Below are 24452 nucleotides of genomic sequence, written 5' to 3' on the forward strand. Positions count from 1 at the left end.
CAGCATCGGCTATTGTGGATACCCAGTGGGTAACGACAAAAGCATTCATACAAAAACATTATATAAGTAGGCAGGATTTGAAGCCTTTTGTCTTTGCCATTAGGCCTATATTCCTTTGTACACAATTTATTACACATAGTGAGTAAAATGTTATGTTTGTAATTATTTTGTTTCACAACTATTTTGTTGACGTTACTTATGATGGATATTGACAAATAGTCACTCTCATTCATCCTGTGACACGGTATGAGATGATATTACGAAATACTACATACATGTATACTGTGGGCAAAAAAAACGAAGTTCGCTGCAAAATCACAACCACATTTTGCAGGTAGGTAGGTAGGTATAAAATTGAAGTCCAAGTTTTGAATCGTCATCTTATAAAACTAATTTAGTTGTACGTATGTATGTCGCTGAGCTTCTCCATAGCGGCTGGGCCGTTGTTAATGAATTTGATTGTATGCTAATAGCATACAATAGCGCCAAGTGGCGCCTTGGATGGTTTCGAACACAAACCAGCAACAGAACGAAGTTCACCGGTTCAGCTAAAAATACATGTAAATGATAAATAAGTAATGCATTTTCCTCAAACGTTATCAACCAATAATTGTGTTAACTTCAGAATTTTGTCAACAATTTCGGAATGCTGAATCATTCTCCATTGAGGGGCCTACTTATTAATTTGTGAATGACATCCTTAATTCAATGTTATGAAATGTAATAACACAGTAGACTATCTCATTAGTATTACTGTATTTGTATATAAGTTCGGAGATTTCCAAAAGATAACAATAAGCCTTTGGCACTCATATTCGAAACACTTGGACTTGGAGTACCCTGAATCAAAATGTTGAAAACATCGGTGTTCGTGTGTTGTTTATATTTCTGTGCTTTGACCCCCTACTTAACGAATGTAAGTACATTTAAACATGGCTAATAAAAAATAGCTTTAGAATTTCATGAAATAAATGGAAAATATAAAAGTATTTAATATTTTTGTGTAATCAGTACCCATAGCAGTTACCGTTGCGAGATTATAATATACTTTGCTGCAACAACATTTGATAAATAAGCAATTTTAAATGCAAATACACTGACAACTGAGCGAAAACTTGATCTGTTTTGCTTATTTCTATCATCTTACCTTTAGGCACTGACAGCTGAGCAGATGGCGCAAATCCACGCTCACTTTGAAGCTGTTGGCAAAATTTGCGTCAAGGACAATCCTATCGGCGCAAAGGATATTGAAAGTCTTAGAGCACGTCAGAAACCTTCAGGCGAAAATGCCCCGTGCTTCTTAGCTTGCTTGATGAAGAATATTGGATTCGTAAGTATTTTGTATTATTTATTTGGTACATTTTTAGATATTAAAATATATTTTATGTCTAAGACAATCATTGTAAATTTATGTAAATCAGACCAACACCACTATAAGAGTTCTGGAAAAGAGTTATCTACGTCTCTTTCTTTCTTCTTCATCTTTACTATTAAGCGTTTTGGTAGCTTCGATTGTTTTTTTGTAGCTATCAGCTTTATTGTCCAGTACAGTGTAATTTCTAAATGTGTGATGATGCCGTACAAGAAGTTCAAAGATATAAAAGGAGTATAGACAAGACAACGTTGAATCTGTTCTCTAATATGATGTGTGGTCTATTTCAGATGGATGCGAATGGTATGCTGCAAAAAGAGTCTGCTCTCGAACTAGCCAAAAACATCTTCCCTGATCCTGATGAACTGAAAATGGTTGAAGACTACCTACACTCCTGCTCTCACAGTAAGTTCCAAAAAAGGAAAGCCTTGGATTCAGTTACAGCCCTTCACAGAGTAGTACCTTTAATTTTTACATCAAAATAGATTGGTGCACTTACTGTAGGCTTTCAAAACAGATTTGTCGGCGTTTTGGAAGTGTGTCGTCGATGTACGAAGTGTAAGGCGTCGTCCCGCTTCCTCAATGGCGAAATTCCTACTTCATGAACTTAAAGTATGTGCATAATCGGGTTTCCGACAAATGTTAGTAGTCATTGACTCCTCCCTATTTCCGCGTTTTCCGGGGAACAACCTTCGAGACACACTCTGTAGCGTTTTAACCACTGTGTCGGTTTTTTCGTCAACATTGTCCGTAGTTTCCAGCAGTGCGAAACGATTTTGGAGTTCCAACTGAAACTTATCGGAACCCAAAGCTATTTGGGGCAGCGTGGGTCGGAGAGTAGGTCTCATCATCCTAACTCTTTCAGCCTTAAGGTTGATATTTAGAGAGCCTCGGACGAGTCTATGATCACTACCGGTATTAAACCTATTGATCACCGAGACGTCTCTAAATATATGCCGCTTGTCCGTGATGATGAAATCTATCTCGTTCCTCGTCACATTATCGGGGCTTCGCCATGTCCACTTTCTGTGAGGCTTCTTCTTAAAGAAGGAATTCATTAAGAAGAGCCCCTGGGACTCTAGAAAGTTTACCAACATTTGGCCCCTGTGATTTCGGCGCCCCACGCCGTTAGGTCCGATTATCGTTTCGCCGCGTTCTTGTACTCCCACCTTGGCATTAAAATCTCCCATAACAACGTTGTAGTGAGCCTTCCTGGTACCATGTAGTGCCTTCGCTATGTCTTCGTACATGGTTTCGACTATCTCATCAGAGTATGTCGAGGTCGGCGCATATACCTGCACCACCTTCAGGAACTTCCTGTCAGTGATTTTCAATAAGAGATACGCTACCCTTGTCGACACACTACTGATTTCCACAACGCTGCTTCTGAGACACTTGTTGACCAAGAAACCGACACCACCCTGGGAGGGCCTATCACCTTCTCGGTAGTAGAACAGGTCACCTGAATCAAGGGTTATCGTGTCCTCCCCCTGTCTTCGGACTTCAGATAACCCCAAAATGTGCCATTTTATGCGACCTAATTCTACTTCGAGTTCGGTGAGGTGTTGGTCCAGCCGTAGACTTCGTCCGTTATACGTTGCCAGGGTCAGTTTTTTGAGGTGGTGGTAGCCTCCCGTAGCCCGGAGATTCTTAGCACCCCCTGTCCCGCCGTTACCGCGACCGCTACCTTGGCTGGGAATAGCGGGACTACCGGGAACTGGGGGCCGTTCTGTGAGGTGTGGCTCCATAAGAGGTTTCGGCCTACTCATGCCACGCTGGCCAGACGGGTTGGCATAGGGTTTGGTCTCGAGTTTTCCTTCTCTAAGCAGTGATTATTGGCTCTGCTCAATTTTCCCTTAGTCGCCTTTTACGACACCCGCGGGATGAGATGGGGTGGTGACCTTCGTATTCTTTAGGTCCGTCACCACACGGACAAAGGCTGGTGGGACCACAGTCCTGAAAGAGCTAGCGAGTCTCTTTAATTCCGTCATCCACCAAGGCTTAACACCACAAGCGTGGAGTGGGAGTGCGGTGGTTCTGTTCTTCAAGAAAGGAGACAAAACCTTGCTGAAGAATTACAGACCTATCTCACTCCTGAGCCACATTTACAAGTTGTTCTCGAGAGTAGTCACTAACCGCCTCGCTACAAGACTCGACGAGTTCCAGCCACCAGAACAAGCTGGGTTTCGAAAAGGCTTTAGCACCGTAGACCACATCCATACTGTTCGGCAGATTGTGCAGAAAACCAAAGAGTACAATCAGCCGCTGTGTTTGGCCTTTGTGGACTACGAGAAAGCCTTCGACTCCATCGAAACTTGGGCGGTTCTGGATGCCCTGCAACGATGTCGTATTGACTGGCGCTACATCGAGGTGCTGAGATGCTTATATGACACCGCCACCATGACTGTCCAGCTCCATGACCGTAAGACGAATCCGATCGAGCTGCGTCGGGGGGTGAGACAGGGGGATGTTATATCCCCAAAGCTGTTCACCAACGCGCTCGAGGATGTCTTCAAAACTCTGGATTGGACTGGACGGGGTATAAATGTGAACGGTGAGCACATCTCGCACCTTCGATTTGCCGATGACATCGTCATAGTAGCAGAGTCGCTGGACCAGCTAAGCGAGATGCTGCATGGCCTAAATGAAGCTTCACGACTGGTCGGTCTTGGCATGAACTTGGATAAAACCAAGATCATGTTCAATGAACATGTCAGGCCGAGACCGATATATGTCGAAGGATCGTTGCTCGAAGTTGTTCAAGAGTATATCTACCTAGGGCAGGTCATTAAGCTTGGTAGAAACAACTTCGAGCGGGAAATTGATCGGAGAATTCAGTTGGGCTGGGCAGCGTTTAGCAAACTTCGTCGAGTCTTTTCTTCGCCTATACCGCAATGCCTGAAGACGAAAGCATACAACCAGTGCGTCCTACCTGTTATGACTTACGGTGCCGAAACGTGGACATTAACGGTTGGACTAGTCCACAAATTTAAAGTTGCACAGCGGGCTATGGAGCGAGCTATGCTCGGAGTCTCTTTGAAGGATAAAATTCGAAATGAGGTCATCCGACAAAGAACCAAGGTAACCGACATAGCTCGTAGAATTAGCTTGCTGAAGTGGCAATGGGCTGGCCATGTCTGTCGAAGGACCGATAGCCGTTGGAGCAGACGAGTCCTAGAGTGGAGACCGCGGCTCGGCAACCGTAAGGTAGGACGCCCGCCCGCCAGGTGGACCGATGACCTGAGAAAGGTCGCTGGTGGGGACTGGATGCGGAAGGCGGAGGACCGGGTGTTGTGGCGTAAATTGGGAGAGGCCTATGTCCAGCAGTGGACTATGATTGGCTGATTGATTGATTGATTGATTGACTCCTATTTCCTTAGCATACTATGGAAATAGAAAGTCCATGTTTTGATAGAATAGCCTATTTAATTAAGGTAGTTTTAAAATATTGCTTAATAACATTTCACTTCCAGTCAACAATGAAGCAGTGAGCGATGCCGAAAAGGGTTGCGACCGCGCCATTATGGCGTACACTTGCATGATGGAGAACGCATCACAGGTAAATGAAATAATTATTTAAATTAAAGAATAAAAAGGCTTTGTTTCAGAAGAGGGCTTCTAGCAAAACAAAAAAAGAAGTACGTGGATAAAAAAAATTGCACAATAGAAATATCCATCAGGCCTAGCAAAAGGGATACTTATTAATTAAATTAATTTATCATGTTTCTCTTTTGTTCACAGTTTGGTTTCGACATCTAATCCGCGCGCATCTATTTTTTTTGGAATTTCCTTCACCAATTCCTATCCAACGTTGATATTTTTTGTTTAATTAATATTAATAATATTTTGTTGTTTTAAGATGTTTTGTTCCAACTTTTATGATTTACTTGAGTGAATTAAAAAAATATTACTGCATTCACGAGTTCTATATTTTAACCTTTATCATATTAGGATTCCTATTCGTAAGACTTTCATTATCATCCAATGTCTCATACATTGGATTTTAATACACCATTTCCTGAACTAGAAATATAGTAGAAGTAAGTAAATGATGTATGCTCATTACACATGGCGTATTTGGGCCGGCGGCAATGGTACACAAAAGGTAGAAGTAGGTACAAAGGTTTCCGTACTCATGGAAATCAAGGAAAAAAAGGGAATGATAAAAGAGAACATTTAACGATAATTGCTTTATTTATATATCTCTTATAAACTTAATAAAATTAACATCAGAAACGTGCCTCATTTGGGTGCTCAAAAAATCCGTTGCATCTTTGCGTAGAAACTCCAGTTAAACGGGGATCTGAAAAAAAAATCATTTTAAGTAAAACAAGGGTCGTTTCAGCCACGATTTTACATGATGTGAACTCCAGAATCACACCTTCATTACAGGACCTTATCAAATTTTCATGAAATCAAATTTAAGACAATTTAGTAAAACAATTTTAAATGGTGAATTTAGGGATTTCTAAAAAATTTCGTTAATTTTCAGAGAGAAAGGAGTTATTCACTAACTGTTATAAAATTTACCTGAAATGTTACAATTCCGCGAAATCTGGTACTTCAGATTTGTGTTCGAAATAGCATGCGATCAGAAGCTTGGCTCTCTCGCAGCCTTCCTCGCCATCACTGACTTCTTTGTCGTTTACTGAAAAAAGTTAATAGTGAAACCTTAACTGGCTTTCTGGAATTACCCCCTAACTCAATGCAGATAGCAAGTGAAATGTCGAAAAAAGTTAGTTTTAGTTCCCAAGTAAATATCGCTATGCAAGTTTAAAGATGTTCATAAGGATCGTTGAAGGCTCCTTTTGAAGACTTTTGAAGCTTAGTGTACACAGGGCCACTAAGACTTGTGCAACGACGTTTCTATTACACAATTCATGTTACAGCCTCATTGAATAAGTTGACTGACGTCTCACTGAAGTAGATATTAATACCTACAGGAAAAATAATTAAAATTAATACCTGCAGAGCACTCTTTTCCAATCTTTTCAAGTTTTTCTATATCCTCCTCACTCTTAATCAACTTCTTCATTTGTTCAATGCTCGTTTCCACATCGTATTTACCATTGTCATCTATCTGAATTGAAAATAAAAATCAATCTTATGGAACTGCATAAATTTATTAAAGCTAGAATCTAGTGAACAGCATCATTTGTTTATGAAAGAGATCATTGTTCTGACTCTTATTTCTCTTCAAAGTTATTCGTACACCAAAGGACAGTGCGTAGTAATTCATATTTATCTGATTAATGAAAAAGAACCTTAATTAAGCTACCAATAAGGTTCAAAGTACACTTACAACGTTGGTCTTCTTCAGAATGCATCCCAAGAAGCAAGGTTTGATGGCGTCAGCGTTAGCAGTTTCCTTGGCAGTCTCTATGTCTCCTTCGCTGACATCGTGCTCCTCAGAACACTCGGCAATGATAGGCTGCATTAATGCCCGTATAGCAGCCTTTTCTTCGTCAGTAATGGCCTGTGGAATATTATTTAACCCATGGAAACTTTTCACCTGTCTTACTACTTAGTAGTTTGTAAACGAAAAAGTAAAGGATTATATCTTTAATCAATATCTAATAGTCGTTTTATCGGGGAGCTTGAATGGCTACCTTTCAGCACCTCATAACATCTCATTTCAGAATCAAATCAGCTTCATGTATACCTACGTGACATGTAAAACATCAGCCTAATCGGCAACAACGAAATCGAATTTATTTTACAAGATTAGTTTTCAAGGTAAGGGTGAGTTCATCTATCGGAATTGGAAACTTTCTGTAGCAAACCCTTGTACATTCATATTGCCAGCTTTAAAAAGTTGATCAAAATTATCTTGACTGCATTATAATAACGTTGAAAAGCCACATCACTGGGGTATTGAACCTCCACCCTTTTGCACACCAATTTTAATCCATGCATTAAACCACAAGGCGAAATACTGGATTATGATGTAATATAACTTCTTAGAAACTCAAAGCGTCATATATGTTAGGTCCAGAAATATTGCAGATGACACTTACAGAAACCTTAGTTAGACTTGCAGCCACAATACACAGAAATAAACAAGTGAACTTCGACATCTTGCTGAATATCTTTGGCTTTACACTGATGCTTCTTCACAATTCTGAAATAATGTGCCAAGATGAAACTTGCCAGCCTTTTTATACATCAAAATATTGTCGCTAAAGTCGTTTTAAAGTGAGGCAATTATCATAATATCCCACCAAAACACTTGTCAATGTTACGAAATATAACAAAAAAGCACTTTTGCTTTTGACTAGCGATTACTGGACACAATGTGAGTAAGTGCAGAAGGTTCACAATGTCTTGGACAAAATCATCAATCATGAATCAGGTTGTGCCGCACAACTTCAAGGCAGAAGCTTCCACATACATATTTTTGACCATCACTGGTCAAACATCAATGTTATTCCTGAAAAAATACAGGTTAATCAACAACTTTTAATGTCATCTTTGAATTAACCTTCTTAGTTATTATTTAATTCTACAAATTATTCCACAAGGAGTTTCCTATTGTTTGTTCAAATTGCAGTTGCTGGAATCGACTAATTTGTTCATACTAAGAGCTCTGAAATAACTGAGGTCGTTACGATTTATTTTTTAAAGATATCTAAGTATTTTTAGAATGTCATGTAACTATAAACTTTTAGTCTTTGATTGGCATGAAGGACAACATAAAGTTAGAAGTAGTTAGTAGTAGTGAACTAAATAACAGTAAACCCCTATAATGAAATCATAATCGGGGGTAATTTCAGGACAAAAAAGACCCAAAACAATCGGATAAAGGAAACTTTTCGTAAGTGTCCAAGTTTGGTGCCAGAAACGGTAATTTACAAATATAATATAAACTGTTATTGAAAACATGTTTTAAAAGTGATGCAATGTTGTAATAAATATAAATATTCTATCCAACGACTAACTTTAAGAGTTTTTCTTAATCACAGGCAATAATTGTCAATTGTTCACTAGATAACTGAAATATTAGTCATTTCTTTTATAAGCTTGCTTCTGCCCTGATTGTGAATATGATTCACATTGGATCAGTAATATAATTACATACAATGTAATAAATTAGGAACTGAAGGTAGTTAACTGATTTCTTATTTCAATTTAATTGATATATAATGTAATATATATATATTGGACAACATTTATACAACGCCATCTAGTCTCAAATTAAGCAGAGCTTGTGTTATGAGTAATAGACAACCTATAAACATACTTATATAGTTCTAAATATATACATATTATAGATAAATTACACCCAGACACAGAACTAAAGATCGTGCTCATCACACAAACATTTGTCCTGGGTGGGAATCGAACCCACGACCTCTAGTATAGCAGTCAGGGTCACTAACCACTAGACCAACAAGCCAGTCAATTAACATAGTAGTTAGGATCAACGTTACAAACAAGTGCCAAAATATATAGAATTCACCACTTGCTAAGCGTATAGGCTGGGCAATAAACGCCGAAACAAACTCACTCAACTCAACAAACAAACTTCATTACAATTTATTAATTGATAAATACATTTTTTCCATTCCCTCTAGGTATATGAGGTATATACATCAAGTTCGCTAATCACGTGTCAAAATATTACTTTGTAATACTGAATAAGTCTCATGACATCTTGAACTTTTAAACAAACTCATAATTAATTAAATATCCCGTTTGACATTTGCCAATATGCCAGTACCGACACAAACAGTAACTATAGAGGTTTCATGAACTCAGATTTACCAACTACTTGTTATCCATCTCCGACTTATGAGGAGACAATTGTCTAAGCACTCGTAAATATTAATTGCTATTTATTTGCTTTTTATTTTTTTATCCGTAACAATAGCACTACTGCATCGTAATCAATATGAATTACACTTAACCACAATCAGATAAAACTTCATCGTATTAATTATAGTAACTATTATTATGATACGTCTTCTAGCTAATCCAATATCTCGTGGCGTTAATTTTATAGTAAGTATAGATTCCAACCGAGATAAAGGTATTTAGTCTATATTTACGTGCATACCTACGTATCTAGGTATATAGAACTTATTATATGAAATTGTAGATCTTTTAGTACGATGATTCCCATAAATTTTAAATCACTTATTCCCTCGAACCTAGTTCAATATTTTTTGGTACTTATAAAGGTATATGCAACTTAAATCTAAATAATAATGATCTAAAATGTTCCTGTACAGTATTAAAAACACCTACATTTAACAATTGATGATACTTTTAATACCAAAGGAACATAAATGTTTTCTATTTCTATAGTAAAATAATTATTGTTTACGATAGTTTGCAATACTTTAAGCAACATTGAGAAAAGGCTAAGTTTTAGTAAATTAAACAAAAATATTAAAACTTTTATTTATTCTAAATTAATTGTTTTAAGTTGAGAATACGATTTCACTCATAAATTTATACTGCGTGGCAATGGATCTGGAAAAAAGTCAATAAGAAACATTGTTATCGTAACTCACAAAATATTTCTTTTTGGTCCCACTGGTGGGCAAATTCAACATGCTTTACGCCTACTTCTGTTTTTTTTTTCAGTTCCTTCTTTCCGAAAAGTAGATATACAATCTGGTGTCAGAGTTTTAATTGCCCTTAGGGCTTTGACGGGCCTTAGAAATCATATTTATAAGTAAAACCTCATAAAGAGTTAGTTAATATCTTAAAGTAAATAATAAAAAAAAATAAAAAAAATATGTAACAATTTATACATACTTATGTTCCAAAGCGCAAGCTAACACCAACTGCGCTCTTTCACATACTTCATTTCCCTTACTCACTGATTTTCCATTGACTAAAATTAACAAAACAAAAGTATCAGTAAATTTTAACAATAATTTGAACTGCGCTGCACAAGAAGATGATATACACAAGAAAATTAGATGTTAGCAAGCTCAGTACGCTTAATAGGGCCGATGAGTGCTACGCCAGCGAGATTGTGCGAAAGTGTTTCTATTGCTCTGGTACACAAAAGTCAAAAGAAGGTAAATGGATGGGTTTTGATCAGTAAAAGTTTGAGACCCACCCTTATTCCAAAATAGGAGGAGTCATTTGATGATTTCTCATAGGGCAAAAGAAGAAAATTTGGAAACGAGACAGCGCTCTATCATATGTAAGGCGATGCGCTGTGTGTAGCTCTCCTACGTTTTTTCTTCAAGAGGAGGTAAGCTATTAAACAATGCGGCGTATTGAAACCAATCACTAAGAAATAGGTATGACGGGAGCTAATAAATATTTAAATATGAAACCTAGAACCAAAAAATTAACACAATATGCAAATAATTGTCCTTTATTAGAAAAATACATACCATGTTTGCATATTTTTGAAATTTCTTCAAATCTACTGAGGTTGCTGGAAGTCTTCAAATGTGCGTTAATAGTCGTTAGTGCGACATCCACATTGTAAACACCACTTGCATCTACCTGTTACAGAACAAATATTTTTGATTCATTTTACAGTATTTCTTTAATTGTACTAAAATTATTCGATCTTTTCTGTGACTGGATGTTTTTATTTTGCATTTGTTATAATACTCGTAGTTATGTTTGGTAAAGTTTGGTTACGGTATCTTCGCCTTGAATTACATTTTGTAATCGCGCATCGAGAGTGACTATTGTTACAACAGTGCTTAAAAAGGCTCTCTTATAGTAAGAAACTTTTTGATTTTGGTCGATAGGTAATATGACTTGACATTAGGAAAACAGTTGCTTCAATTTCAGTTATCACTATAGGTGATGCTCTCTTAACCTCAGCTCGGTCAACTTTAAATTACAACTAGGGTTTTCTACTTTGTCTAAAGATACTTACAATCCCCATTTTGTTGAAGAAACAACCAACAAAGCAAGAACCAGTCTCATCGTCGTGTCCTTGTGAACATTCCTTAATAAAGGGACCAACCGCCTCACGAATAACTTCCTTATCCTTGTCACTAATAGTTGCCTGTAAAACAATTTAAATGTATGATTATAAATAATTATCTTTATAAATAATTATCTCCTAAGTTGAGATCTAAGATAACGCGTGACGTTGTTGCCAGCGAGAGACTCCTAAACCTTAAAATTACCTAAAATATGTATAGCATTATTTTTCTTACTGATTAGAAAATGACTTCTAAAGGGTAGTAGTTTCTAAGACCTAACTGTTATAAATAACTAGTCAAGTGCGCCTTTTATCAGACACAGACAAACTGACAGCGGTGCCGCAGTAATAAGTTTCCGTTTTTAAGGTCTTTTGAAGAACTTACCGACACACCGCTAAGGCTCGCAACCACAGAACACAATAGTAAACAAGTAAATTTGAACATTTTGTATTTTCTTATGCTTTACACAACCATACTTTCAGAGTTCAGATAACGTTTAATATGAATGTCAAAAATGCGTGCAGTTTTTATAGTAACTAAATCTGAAACAAAATTCTGCTATTCCCAAGGCATGCCACCAAAACTTTATAGCCAAAATGATGGATAACCATTATAAAATATTACTTTTTTCGATCATAAATAAAATGTCGTGCATTGTTAAGTAGATGATGGTTCCCACCATTGATCCTTGAAACTTATTCTTTATTTAATCCAGCGAATGACGTCCTTATCTTAGTGCATTTTTGTATATATATCATTATTTCACTGAAGTCGCGCAGACCAGGCAAGCGATCCCGCGGCACCTGCTTGACATCCCTAGGCAGTAGCACCAAATAGTTGTTAGTCGATGCAAGAACGTATAACGGTCAGATCAAATTCTTGAAATGATTCCTCTTAGTGGATTTGAATCATTAGCATTCACATTACTCGATATGACAGCTTTTTTGGCACAGAAGGGTTGACCGTCTCTAAAAAATTATCAAAAAAAATATCTCATTCTGGGTAAGTCATTATATTTTTGTCTAGCCCACTGTGTCCCACAGCAGGGTGAATGCGTTCCCAAAATCCTTCCACGACTCTCTAACCTAAGAAATAAGACACGTGAAACTAGGTCACAAATAAATACATAGACTAGGTACATAAACAGATAAAACCAAAGTTATGATTATACATGTTTTGATTATCTTCAGTAGAATTTATGGATGTGTTATTCAAAAGGAGAGAGTGGTTTAAGAATTCGTATCTACTATTAACGACATTGACTCACATTTTATGCTAATACACTTTTAGACTGCACGAATAGCAGAGTGGTTGAGGTCACCAAACCCACTGTGCGCGTCGTGTCGCGGGTTCGATCCCCGCGTTCGTTCTGAGTCTAGATGTCATTGTGCACGTGATTTACACACACAAAGATAACATTTATTTCTGCGGAAGTCGTTAAAAAATATGTGTTATTTCAGGAAGAGTAATAATCTTTTTATAATTGTGAAGTAAGCCTTTTGAATCCTCACATGTTTGACGTTTGGTTTTTATTAAAGACATTCGTAGTACCTACCTACTACAGAGTTCTACTATTACAGAGTTGGTAGTGTTATTTCAGAAGTTAATCTGACCTCGGATAGTAGCTACTATCGATCGGTGAGATGAATTCCCTGTGCTAAATGGTTGCCTTTTGGTCAATTAGAAAAAAAAATCGTAATCTGAGGTCATTAGTTTGACTGAAGGCGTTGTTAATATTTTACTTTTGGTCTAATCCCAATGCGTTAATTCATAAATTCTTTGCGTATAATTTAACATTAAAACACCTTTTGAAAGATTAAAAAAAAAACAAATTAATGGTTAAATATATTATTTATTGCATTAACTAAATACTAGTAAACAAAAAGGTTTATTTTTAATTTTTGGAACACTCGTTGCACACTTAAAGAGGGATCTGAAAACAAAATAACAATAAATTATAATTACACAATTTGCTTCAAGTTTTCATGATATTTTAATCAAACGAAAATAACGCCGTTTTGGATACGATTTATCAGATAGCGCAAAATTTGAAAAGTTGATCATACTTTGTCACCAGCAAGTTTTATATTGTTTGAAAAATATTTAGACAAAATAGAAGCAGATTTACCTCGGCTTTGTGCGCTAAAGCGCAAGCTACGAGGTGTTGTGCTCTCTCACACCCAGCGGCGCCGTCACTCACTGCTTCGTCGTTAACTGAAACAAAACCAAAATGTAGTTTAATTTTACTTTTTTACAATTTTATTAACTTAAAACGAAAAACTTATGAAATATAAAAAAATCATCCTATATCCGTGCTTCCGCCATATCATTATTTCGATAACATCTTTGAGACGTTTATCCTGTGACGGAAGAAATTTGATTTCACTTTCCAATTATTAACAAGATGATGATGACATAGTCGACAGCCGACCTCAGTCGGACCGAAGTTCTATCTAACAGACGATTCACGCACAAAGTGGGCTCGTTAGGTAGTTGTAACTAATTGATGCTGGTGTTCGGGCTGGTATCAGGAGATGCTCAGAGCTATACAATTCAAATTGGTACAAGTAATACTAACCAGTAGCACACTCCTTTGCAACTTCTTCCAATGCAGCTCTGTTTTCGTCACTCTTGATGTATTTGCTGAGATTGCTCAATCCTTGATCGACGTTGTATTTACCTTCCGCGTCTAACTGTAACAGATAATTATGTAGGTTAATATACATCATTCAATTTGTCTATTTTGGATTTTCTTAGGTCATTGTTAACAAGGGACAGTGTTAATCATGAGATTTGTCATAAATTAAAAAAAGACAAGCTTAAAATAAAACAAAGTAACGGAAAGGACTTTAACTCATGGTTAATCTAACAAGGGGTAAAACAATAGACGGTTGACCTGGACGGGACCAGGTCACATTTAACTTGCTCAAGATTATTGACAAACGGACTGATGACGGTAAAAAAACTTGAAGAATGCAGTAACTTACCACACCCATTTTCTTAAAGAAGCACCCAATGAAGCAAGAGTTCAAGTTATCAGTACTTCTGTCTTCCTTCGCCGTCTTGATGTCAGCTTCACTAACTCCGAACGCTTGTGAGCATTCTGTTAGAATTGGCAGTACGGCCTCATGGATAGCTGCCTTCTCTTCGTCACTGATTTTCGCCTGTGAATAAAATATAATAAGGTTGAAAATAGAACACTTATAATATTTTTCAGTCATTTTTGTGTGCAAAGGAGTAGCGAGATAAAGGGAGGAGGCTTCTTAAGTTGTACAAGCAAACATTTTCAGTAGATGCCAAGATTTAAAGAATAAATAAAGCCATTTGTTCACACAAATGTTCCTTATTTTATGTTTGCAAAAAACCTAATCAAATAAAATCAACTAACACACGGACGTCATTAACAATGACACCTCTGTGCACGTGATATAGACGAGAATAAAGCCGTCAATACAAGGATTAAATTGACAGACTGTATATGAAAAAAATATAAAGCTGAAATATAACAATCCTTACGTAGACACTGCTCAGGCTCACAGCCACGGCACACAAAACCAAACAAGTGAACTTAGACATGTTGTTGTTACTTCCTTGTGTTTACACAACTGATCCTTCGAAGCTCACACTAGGTATGGCAAAGTCTAAACCTGGCACCTATTTATATCAATCTACGCACGGCAAGTAATTAAAGAGGTAATTATCAAAACCCGTAACCAAGGTTTCGTGCAACACTGTAAAAAATGAACAAACAGCGGTTTTTTTGCTGCCAGGATGCTCTTTGTATATACCTAATCTTGTTACGATGATTCGTCAAATTTCATTGTTTTAGGCTAAGCAAATTAAATAGATATCAAATACATAGTCTCATGCCCTGTTACGACTTATCTTGATATTTTTAGGCATTTTTTATTATATTAGTACTTACTAGCTGTTGCCCGCGGCTTTCATCTGGAAAAGGCAGCAATTTTTAAAATCTTTTGTTTTGTTGAAGTGTAAACGAGTAATGAATAATTTCAATACATTAAAAATTAGCTACCGCGCTACAACCTATGATTATTATTTGCTTAGGAGTTATTTTAACTTTAACAGCAATATCTCACACTGGAGTTAAATAAAGCAAAAAGCAACAAAGTTGAATACTTGTTAAAATTAACACATTTATTTTGTTAAGGATTTACAAGATTTTTCAAAGGTCAAAACATTAGAATCGTAAAGTTCATCATTTATCTTACAAAAGGTCAAAGTAAGTCATATTTATTTTCTGTTCTGCTCCTATCAATCGTTCCACGGCGAACCTATAGCCTTCCTCAATATATGGATTATCTAATACTGAAAGATTATTTCAAATCGGACCAGTAGTTACTGAGATTAGGGTGTTCAAGCAAATGAACTTTAACCCTTTGTGTGTAAGCTTGTTTTTGGCGTATTTTTAAAACTATCTCTATTGCTATTCACAAGAGTTAATTATTTCCTTGCGCAGTAGTAATATAAAAACGTGTCATCACTTTGTCTAGTTGACAAGGGTTTCTGAAAATAAAATCAACAATTTCCTTCAAGCATATTATAACTACTTTATTTTAGGAAAAAAACACGTGACTAGCATTCATTTGACCTTGAAAAGTCCTATTTATATCTTAGACCTATTAATAGAAAGACGTAATATATGTATATTTATTATACGAAACAATTATAAGTAGTAGTTTTTTTTTATTTTTAAACTTTATATACTAATCTCATCAAATGTGAAGTAGGTATAATGGAATTGTGCTAGTAATTATAATTTATAACTATAAAAACTTATAAAAGGATGCGATAAATTTCGTACAAATTGTAATACATTGCGGAGTGATACAACAACAGCATCTGAAGAGACTGAACATTGACGACAATGTAACTTTTTTTTTATTGCGGGGGGAAATCCTCATGGACTTCCTTCGCCCGGGGAGAGGCGGAGGGGTGTGCCGGACTTTTACCGGCTAAAAAACCCCCGGTGCGTCTCCTCGCACTTGGGCACGCGGGGCCGCTGGAGTCCAAATTCTTCCGCAGCCCCGACGTCAATGTACCTACCTCTACTTGCATGCTTTCTCGCGTCGTTTAAAACGACTTTTAAGTTAGCCTTACCTTAAGAAGCCTTAAAAATTATGAAATTTAAAATATTGGCTTTAAGAGTGTTATATTTTAATATTCAAAATAAATAGCTTTACAAACTATCAATACTTGACATGATAGGCGTCCCTCAAGTTGCCCCACAACACTTAAGCCCCTCAACAACTTTGTAAACACATAGATTTAAGAATTTACTCGTTTTAAGATTCAAATAGGTTTAACTATACATTTTAAAGTAATTATATGTGGAAACGCCGTGGATTGTACATTTATTAACTTCGTTATGTATCTAGCAAGCAAGACCAATTGTACAATAAAAAAAAACATCCGGGCTCCCGCCTTCCGCATCCAGTCCGAGCCATCTGCATTTCTAGGTCATCTGTTCATTGGGCTAGAGGACATCCTACACTTTGCATGCCAGGAAAAGGAGAGATCAACAGTCCTTCAAAAAAAGGCATTGCTACATTGTAACAGTGTTTAAAATCACGAAAACAAAATTTATCATCAATCCAATCTGTGTCATCTTTGTATTCTCTTACTTATTATTCTCTCTTTTGTTCTTGTAACTTTTATTACACCAAACACATCAGATATACTTACTTTGAATAATAGTTGTGTCAGAAACCATTATCAAAAACCATTACATAAAGCATCTTAAGAATAACGCTTTTCATTTCATAATAATTAGCGTTGTTTTTATGTCAGATAATAATAGAACAAGGAAAAAATTGAATACGAAATATGCTCATCACAACAAAATAAAATAATATGACGCGTTTTTTGCATGATTTTCAAAGCAATTAAGTAAGTAATTAGGTTGGTTGTCTTGCAACGCGTTTCTATAATTGTTTTCGAATTACCTACTCACCTGGTAGTAGCGGGTATGAGTTCGATCCTCTTTCTTCGATAAGGCAAAAGAAAAACGTGCAAATAAACACAACGATAAAAAAATTAACAGGTCTTCAAAAAATTAATATCTAGCTTTTGATTATATCCCACATGATAACCAACAATGCAAATAAGGAATAGGTACTAAAAAGATTATGACCTTTTTTCTCATACCGTACCTACCTATGTATATACATACTACAAGGCTTTGTACTGTTCTGATCTGTACTTGTTGAAAAAATGAAATATTTCGTTTCAGTCCAAAAGAAGGAACACAATTTATAGCAGATCAGGTCCATTTAAAAATAAACAAATCGTTTAGATTACAAATATTAGGACCATATCAGCCGTTGCTCATTCTCGACCTTTTTATTTCTGTCGGCAAAAACACCATAATCTCTGAAAATTTCAAGCGGAGTCGAGTTCCATTCTTACCTACTTATAAGAACCCTCCTTAAATACTAATCCAGTACTGAGCTTAGATGCATGTCACTACCTACATTAAAATAGAGGCGAATATATTGTTGTATGTTTATTTTTAGTTAGTTTTACTTTTACAAACCTCTCAAAAAACCTTCAACGTAACAATTCAAAACTGAATTTGGTACATTTGTCAATGACATCATTCAATTGTTTGTCGATTTAACCTATTCATATAATAGGAAGTCCAAACATCGTTCAGTTTCAACACCATAAAACCAACTTTACGCCTCATGACTAACGACTGTATCTTACTAGCCAGGTTAATTTCAAAGTATATTTTTTAGCGAATTCAAGACCAAGACCATGCTTAGTTAAGTCATGATAAATACTTTTTAAATTCATCTTATTAACAATTGAGACCCACATATATATTTGTAGAATCCTATCAGTAAAAGTTAACAAAAATAGTTCGTCATCGACTATTTTGATATGCTCATTACTTAAGTAAAAACAAAAGCTTATAAAAACATCATTTATTGCATCAAATAAAATAAAAACAACAGTAATTCATTCTTCTATATTCTAATACTGCACTGGGCATGTTTTATTCAATTCACTGTCATCAATCCATTATTTAGATGGGGATCTGAAAGAAAAATAACATTATTAATTTAGTCGTTATATCATCTGCTTTTAAATCCTAAGGGTCCCGGCGAATCAAAAGATAAATGGCGATTAAAGCCTTTCAAACCAAGTAGTGACTGAGTAAATATTATTGCAGTCGTGATGCGTTTTAAAATATGGACAAAGTTTGTTGTTTTTAAACTTCTCCAGAGATTCTTGAAGCTGACAGGTGATGTTAATAAATTTGGTAAATTATAGAAGAAGATTCAATGACTACTGAAACTGACTACTTATACCCGAACTAACATATTTTGATAAATTGATTTACGGAGCAAAAAAGGCCGGATTTTATATATTTTAAATAAACTATTAAAAACATTACATCAGCTTTGTGCTCCAAAGCGCAAGCCACAAGCAGTTTCGCCCTCTCGCAGCCAGCGTCACCGTCGCTCACAGCCTGGTCGTTCACTGAAACAACAAGAAGAAAGTATTAATTTAATATTTTTAACGAACAGTTAACATTTCGATTTCGTGTATCGTAATAGTAAGGGAAGGCCCAGGCTATTTAACATCGCATAACCGAGCAACAGCGTAGTTGAGTAAAAAATCGTCGCTTAGAAATAACATTTCTTTATGTTTTTCTTTTTGGCGATCGAGAGTATTTTACCCTATTTTATTACTTCGTTTTTTACTCGCCGAAAGAAAATCACAACGCAAACAATATTTTCGGAGCAATACATCCAAAATATTACCACTTATGAGTCATTTCAGCTGAAGAGTGCTTACCTGAAGCGCATTGCTTGCCAACTTCTTCGAATTTACTGATGGCTGCCGGATCCTTCACGTATTTCTGGAGCTTGGTCATGCCTGATTCCAGGTCCAATTTGCCTTCGGCATCAAACTGTTGAAAACAAAAATATATTAATAAATGCTAAAATTCTTATTTACATGAACACTGAGGTCGGTTCCCGGCAGTAGCGAGGAAACTGGTAATATTTAAACATTATTATTGCAACAAGAATATTCATTTGAAGTTAATTTTCAAACTGTTATTTTTTCTCGCGGACAATATAGAAAATTTCTGTAATTGTTTGTCTTGCAATAACTTGTTTAAAGGCATCCTGATTTATAGTGCTATGTTTGTGTTCTTACACAGATAATTGTTTCTCACGCCAATTATAATGATGTAACTATTATTGTTTATCTGTTGGCATGTCCATTTTTCAGTGTAAGAAAGTGCGAGACAATCATAAAAAGGACATAATAAGGCAATACAAAAACCATACTACTATTGAATAACTTCCTAGTTTTTTTCTTTATCTCATATTCTTTTGGGCTTAAGTTAATACCTACAAACGAACAAAGATCATAAAATAGAATGATGATATTTAGGTACTTACGATTCCGGATTTCTTGAAGAAACATCCCATGAAGCAAGGGTTCAAGTTGTCAGCATTGTGCGATTCCTTTGCGGCCTTAATGTCATCCTCGCTAACTCCATGCTGCTCAGAACATTCAGCAATAAGAGGGGCTATGGCAGCCCGAATCGCCGCCTTCTCCTCATCAGTTACTTTGGCCTGCAAAATGGAAAATACACTAAAAATATTCGAGTTGTATGGAGATTGCATCGAATTTTGATACAACGATGGTTTTTCCCAGAAATTTCCCATATTGTTATTTCCACCGAAATAAACACTAAATAGAATTTGTATTTCAGATTGTTTATCTAATAAAGCGTTTTTCGTCTAAGTCTGCCAACCAATTCTACTAAGGGGTATCATGTGGCCTTGATAACTGGGTTGAGAAGGTCAGATGAGCAGTCGCTCTTTGCAAAACACTGGTATTTAGTTTTTTCCATTTAGAGTGAAAGCTGACGACAACAGAGTAAATCTAGCATGATGATGTAAACGTCTCTCGGCAAGCGCTAAAATTTTTCTTGTCCGTTATATATTGCCAAGGATAACCTGAACACAAGAGATGATGAATGATGATTAGGTTGAGACAGTAACAGTCTGATACAACCTAATTCCTTTCCAAAGAAGGTGGGTTTTCCCAAAAGAAGCATAAAATCTACGTGACATGTGTCAACTCTATACATGATCATAAGTAACTGGCTGTACATTAAAAACTAGACCTATCGCACTGATCATTTCGAATCGAACAAGTGACACACAAATCCGTTCGTGATCTACCAATTAGAGATTGATATTTCAAGATATTCAAGATGAGATTTCCATATACTACTATAAATTAATGAGTGTACTTACATAGACACTGCTCAGGCTCACAGCCACGGCACACAAAACCAAACAAGTGAACTTAGACATTTTGTTGTTACTTCCTTGTGTTTACACAACTGATCCTTCGAAGCTCACACTAGGTATGACACAGTGTTGGCTAACCGCCTATTTATATAAAACTTCAGCCGGTATGTAGGTAATTGAACGTGAGATAATTATAATGATATCTCACCAAGGTTCCGTTTAGCGCAAAAACTTAGCTAAAAGCCTTTGTCTTTTGACTGATTCGATCTCGAAGCGTATTTCCTGAAATATTTGCTTTTTTTAACTGTAATCTTTGTACGTTGGTATAAAAACGGTGCTAGACGACTGAAACTTTGTTTTTGTTGGATAAATCATGAGAATAAGAGACGATCTAATAATATTAATGATTATTTTAAATTACGATTTTTATTCTTAACTTTTAATAGTTTTTGCGAAAAATGTGATCCCAAAATAATCCCAGATTTCATCTTTTGTATAATTGGAATACCCTTAATGTCAGATGTTAACGTCGCAACATTTTCCACGACTTCAGCAGGTTCATTTATTACCACATTTTACCATTCCATTTACTTGAAGTTATGATACACGAAGTAATACAACGAGTATCTGACTAAACATAATAATATAAATCTGTTTAGTACGTCAGACAGATTTACAAAAACAAAATCCTAGGTATTTTTCATTTTCTCACGTCATTAAAAAATAAGGAAGAAAAAAAACACTAGTTGGAGCTAAAAACATCACTAGCTTTTAAAACGCGTACTAGTAAGTTACATCACACGAGATTTGAAATCACTGTATATCCTTCACTTTTGGATTACGAGATAAAATATGCATTCAATGTTTTTTGGGAATCTGTCTGACGGACTAAACAGATTTTTTTGTCAAATATCCTATTGCATATAAAAATATTTTGTTGCGTTTTTTAATGAATCCTAAAAGTAGCAATGAGAATTTTGTAGTTAAGTGATGTGGTAAAACCATCATAATTAATTCCGCTTCACAGGTATTTTGATCGGAGTTAACCAGCGATTCTGTTTACCATACATTTTCAATATAAACTATACCGTATCAAAAAATAAACAAACTAGACAAGCCCCTAATAAATTGTTAGAGCCAATTTGTCACATTTTGGTACTTTAGATCTATCTTTGGCCATTAAATATGATCATGGACCGTGTACAAATTTAGGTAATTGTAGTGTCGGGGAATTTTTAGTAGTTAAAATATAATGTGCACAATTCCTACTTCGAATAAGGATAATGAAAAATGCTCGACTACAGTCCAAAGATTATGACTTTTGCCCTCACCACTTATCGGATAAGTAATCCCCCTTTATAGTTTAAATTTATTAAATTATCCACTTATATTTTATTGAGAACACAGAGCATTTTCTTGGGGTTCAGTAATCAAAGGTCAAAAACTGAACACTACTGAGATACCGCTATCTGTCTGTCTCTCTAGCAACAGACTGAATCGTGATAGCTATACTGATAAAATTTTCACTGATAATGTATGAACTGCTGTAAAAACAAATATTTAATACAAAAATCAAGGTAAAGAACGATTGTTACGGTCCTAAATTTAATGCGAGACAAATTTTTGCTTGCACATTTGCTGTGACCTGTTAATATGCAACAACTTTTAGAGACCGGAGAAAGGTTTTTTAAAAGAAAAAAACCTTTAACTTTAAAACTTACTGAGAATCATTTTTTGATTGTCACATTACAATGGAATTGTCCAGAATCACCTACCATTCATCGATAAAGAAGAGCTCAATTTTTAGAGAAACTGTGACTTAGCATCGTCAGACACATACACAATCGCATTGTTTATAAATGATATCTGAGTTACAAAGTGTAAAGTACGAGAAATAGTCATTAGCAACTGTATTTCTATCTAACTTGTTTAACCAGTTTCAGAATCGTAACTCAATTATCATTGCTAGCTATAATAATTACAAAGCTGGACTTTACAATTTCTTATAGTCTATTAAGAGTTTATTATTATTACATCATTTATTACAACCAGCCAAGATCATATCCATAATTAACATAATTAAGCAATAAGTATATACCTAACATCAAATTTAAAAATACATGGATAAATGACACTAAAATAATATTCTGACCAATAAGTCAGTGCATGGACCATACCATGATTCTACGGTTGCCTCGCACTGTACAATTACATAATAATTATAATTGGAATTATCCTAATAAATTTCATACAATTATTATTATTTAATTGAATAATATGCAACTCATTTGCGTTATTTTTTTTTAATCGTTCTCAATATATTTTTTTTGTACGTATAAACCTCATGCATGCACAGGTATATTATCAATTTATTGAAATACTCTGCATTAGTTTATACACTTAACTTGAATTTTAAAATTGTTTGGACCTTAAAAGAGACTGCGACCCCTGAGTTTGTTTCGACAGTTCTTCTTAGGGTAGTCAGCTAGGAAATGTCGGCTCCATATTTCTCAAAAAAGACATGTAAAAGTGATATAATATCCTATTTGCAGAATAAATAATTTCATTTCATTTCATCCTAATAAAACAAGTACTAAACAAGTAATACTCTATGTAATCTTTAAAGTTTGATAAACGTCCCGAATAGTTTAGCGAATGGTCGTCAAGTAGTCTCCCCTCAACAGATGGCGCTGTATGTGGACGTCTGAATCGCGCTATGGTTGTGTTACGCGCCGGCTTACTTGCCTTCTCTCGTTGCTATAGAGATATTAATAAATATATCTTTTGCGAAATTTTTGGGAAAATCTCGATATCGAGATTTTGTAAGTTTATATCAATATACTTTTTTTACAATATATACTTTTTAGAGTTTATATCTTCTCAACAATAGTCAAGTGCAGGCCGACTCGCAACGCTGAGCGATCAGTAAAAAAACATATTATTCACCTTTCAAAATAACTAACTGTGGAAGTTTATTACACATCATATGTGAGACATTGAACAGGCTAGCTATTACTCAGCTCTCAGCTATCGCTTAGTGGCAGACGTACAGACGAACAGGCAGCAAATGTACCTAGTAGAAGTACAGAATTATCTAGTAAGCGTTTTCTTAGCGTACGGAACACTAAAACGAACTCCACAGCGACTTTACCTTACAAATATAATTTTGCATGAAGAAAAATTGTTCGTTCCTTTTACAATCCATTATTATGTATGCTTAATTGATATCGTCGAGCACTTTAAATATTTAATACATGTCTTGGCTAGACTGGTTCAGTGATGTTTTGGAAGGATTTACAAACATACTTTGGAATTATGTTTATTCATCTGAAGCCTCAATTATCTTAGAATATCATCAACCAAGCTTGTTGTTATATGCCACATCTTTTCCACAGGGCACATAATATATTGAGCTACGAAAAAAAATCTCACATTTTTTTGAAGTTCAAAATCACACCTCTTACTCTAAATAGAAAATTGACTACATACATTATCATATTATGTGGCCAAATGAAAGGTATTTGGCGTTAAATGAAAAAAGAATCAACAAAGTTGTCCGAAGTTCTTTTATAATAAACATAAATATACAGTTTTTTTTTTACGAACGTATTGAGAATGACCTCCATTTTGAAGTCAATTGAAAAAAGTTTCATGGTAGCTAATTTCGAATAAACCCTTCTTTCTTCGCATCACTGCAGCGAATCCCATTAAGGCGGGTCATGTTTTTTACCGTCAAGATCTCATGTATGAAAACCTAATTTGTATGTTTTAAATATGTACATCTAATTCATTTTTAAATAGTTGCCATTCCGACTCGTCATCTTAAAGTAAAGGCTAGATCTCTAATCGCTAAGCGAATGTATTTTT

At 35.5% G+C, this 24452-nt stretch overlaps 4 protein-coding genes across 5 annotated transcripts; 1 reads left to right on the forward strand and 3 right to left on the reverse strand.

Annotated features, from left to right (window-relative positions):
* Positions 1–461: 461 nt before the first annotated feature.
* Positions 462–5347, forward strand: LOC113495854 (general odorant-binding protein 28a-like). 2 transcript variants are annotated; one of them, XM_026874850.1, is made up of 5 exons: positions 468–916; positions 1154–1330; positions 1663–1777; positions 4846–4931; positions 5114–5347. In XM_026874850.1, the coding sequence occupies exons 1-5, from the start codon at positions 851–853 to the stop codon at positions 5129–5131; spliced, it is 462 nt and encodes a 153-aa protein (XP_026730651.1). In that variant the 5' UTR covers positions 468–850; the 3' UTR covers positions 5132–5347. The 2 variants fall into 2 exon arrangements, with proteins under 2 accessions (XP_026730650.1, XP_026730651.1); XM_026874849.1 differs by lacking the exons at positions 4846–4931; positions 5114–5347 and adding an exon at positions 1890–2026 and having other exon boundaries at positions 462–1330.
* Positions 5348–5547: 200 nt separating this feature from the next.
* On the reverse strand, positions 5548–7562 carry LOC113495856. Its single transcript, XM_026874852.1, has 5 exons — positions 7390–7562; positions 6675–6848; positions 6338–6452; positions 5903–6020; positions 5548–5675 (listed from the first exon to the last, which is right to left on the reverse strand). Exons 1-4 carry the CDS (start codon positions 7447–7449, stop codon positions 5911–5913), a joined length of 459 nt encoding a protein of 152 aa, XP_026730653.1. The 5' UTR covers positions 7450–7562; the 3' UTR covers positions 5548–5675; positions 5903–5910.
* Positions 7563–9763: 2201 nt separating this feature from the next.
* LOC113495853 lies at positions 9764–11812 on the reverse strand. The gene is made up of 5 exons (XM_026874847.1): positions 11665–11812; positions 11229–11360; positions 10729–10843; positions 10136–10214; positions 9764–9847 (listed from the first exon to the last, which is right to left on the reverse strand). The coding sequence occupies exons 1-5, from the start codon at positions 11722–11724 to the stop codon at positions 9796–9798; spliced, it is 438 nt and encodes a 145-aa protein (XP_026730648.1). The 5' UTR covers positions 11725–11812; the 3' UTR covers positions 9764–9795.
* A 1300-nt stretch (positions 11813–13112) lies between these two features.
* LOC113495864 lies at positions 13113–20719 on the reverse strand. Its single transcript, XM_026874860.1, has 9 exons — positions 20589–20719; positions 19722–19898; positions 19108–19222; positions 18704–18789; positions 14797–14877; positions 14268–14444; positions 13859–13973; positions 13409–13494; positions 13113–13213 (listed from the first exon to the last, which is right to left on the reverse strand). The coding sequence occupies exons 1-9, from the start codon at positions 20646–20648 to the stop codon at positions 13202–13204; spliced, it is 909 nt and encodes a 302-aa protein (XP_026730661.1). The 5' UTR covers positions 20649–20719; the 3' UTR covers positions 13113–13201.
* Positions 20720–24452: the final 3733 nt, after the last annotated feature.

The sequence above is a fragment of the Trichoplusia ni genome, chromosome 7 (genome assembly GCF_003590095.1).
Source record: "Trichoplusia ni isolate ovarian cell line Hi5 chromosome 7, tn1, whole genome shotgun sequence".
Classification (NCBI taxonomy): Eukaryota; Metazoa; Arthropoda; class Insecta; order Lepidoptera; family Noctuidae; genus Trichoplusia; species Trichoplusia ni.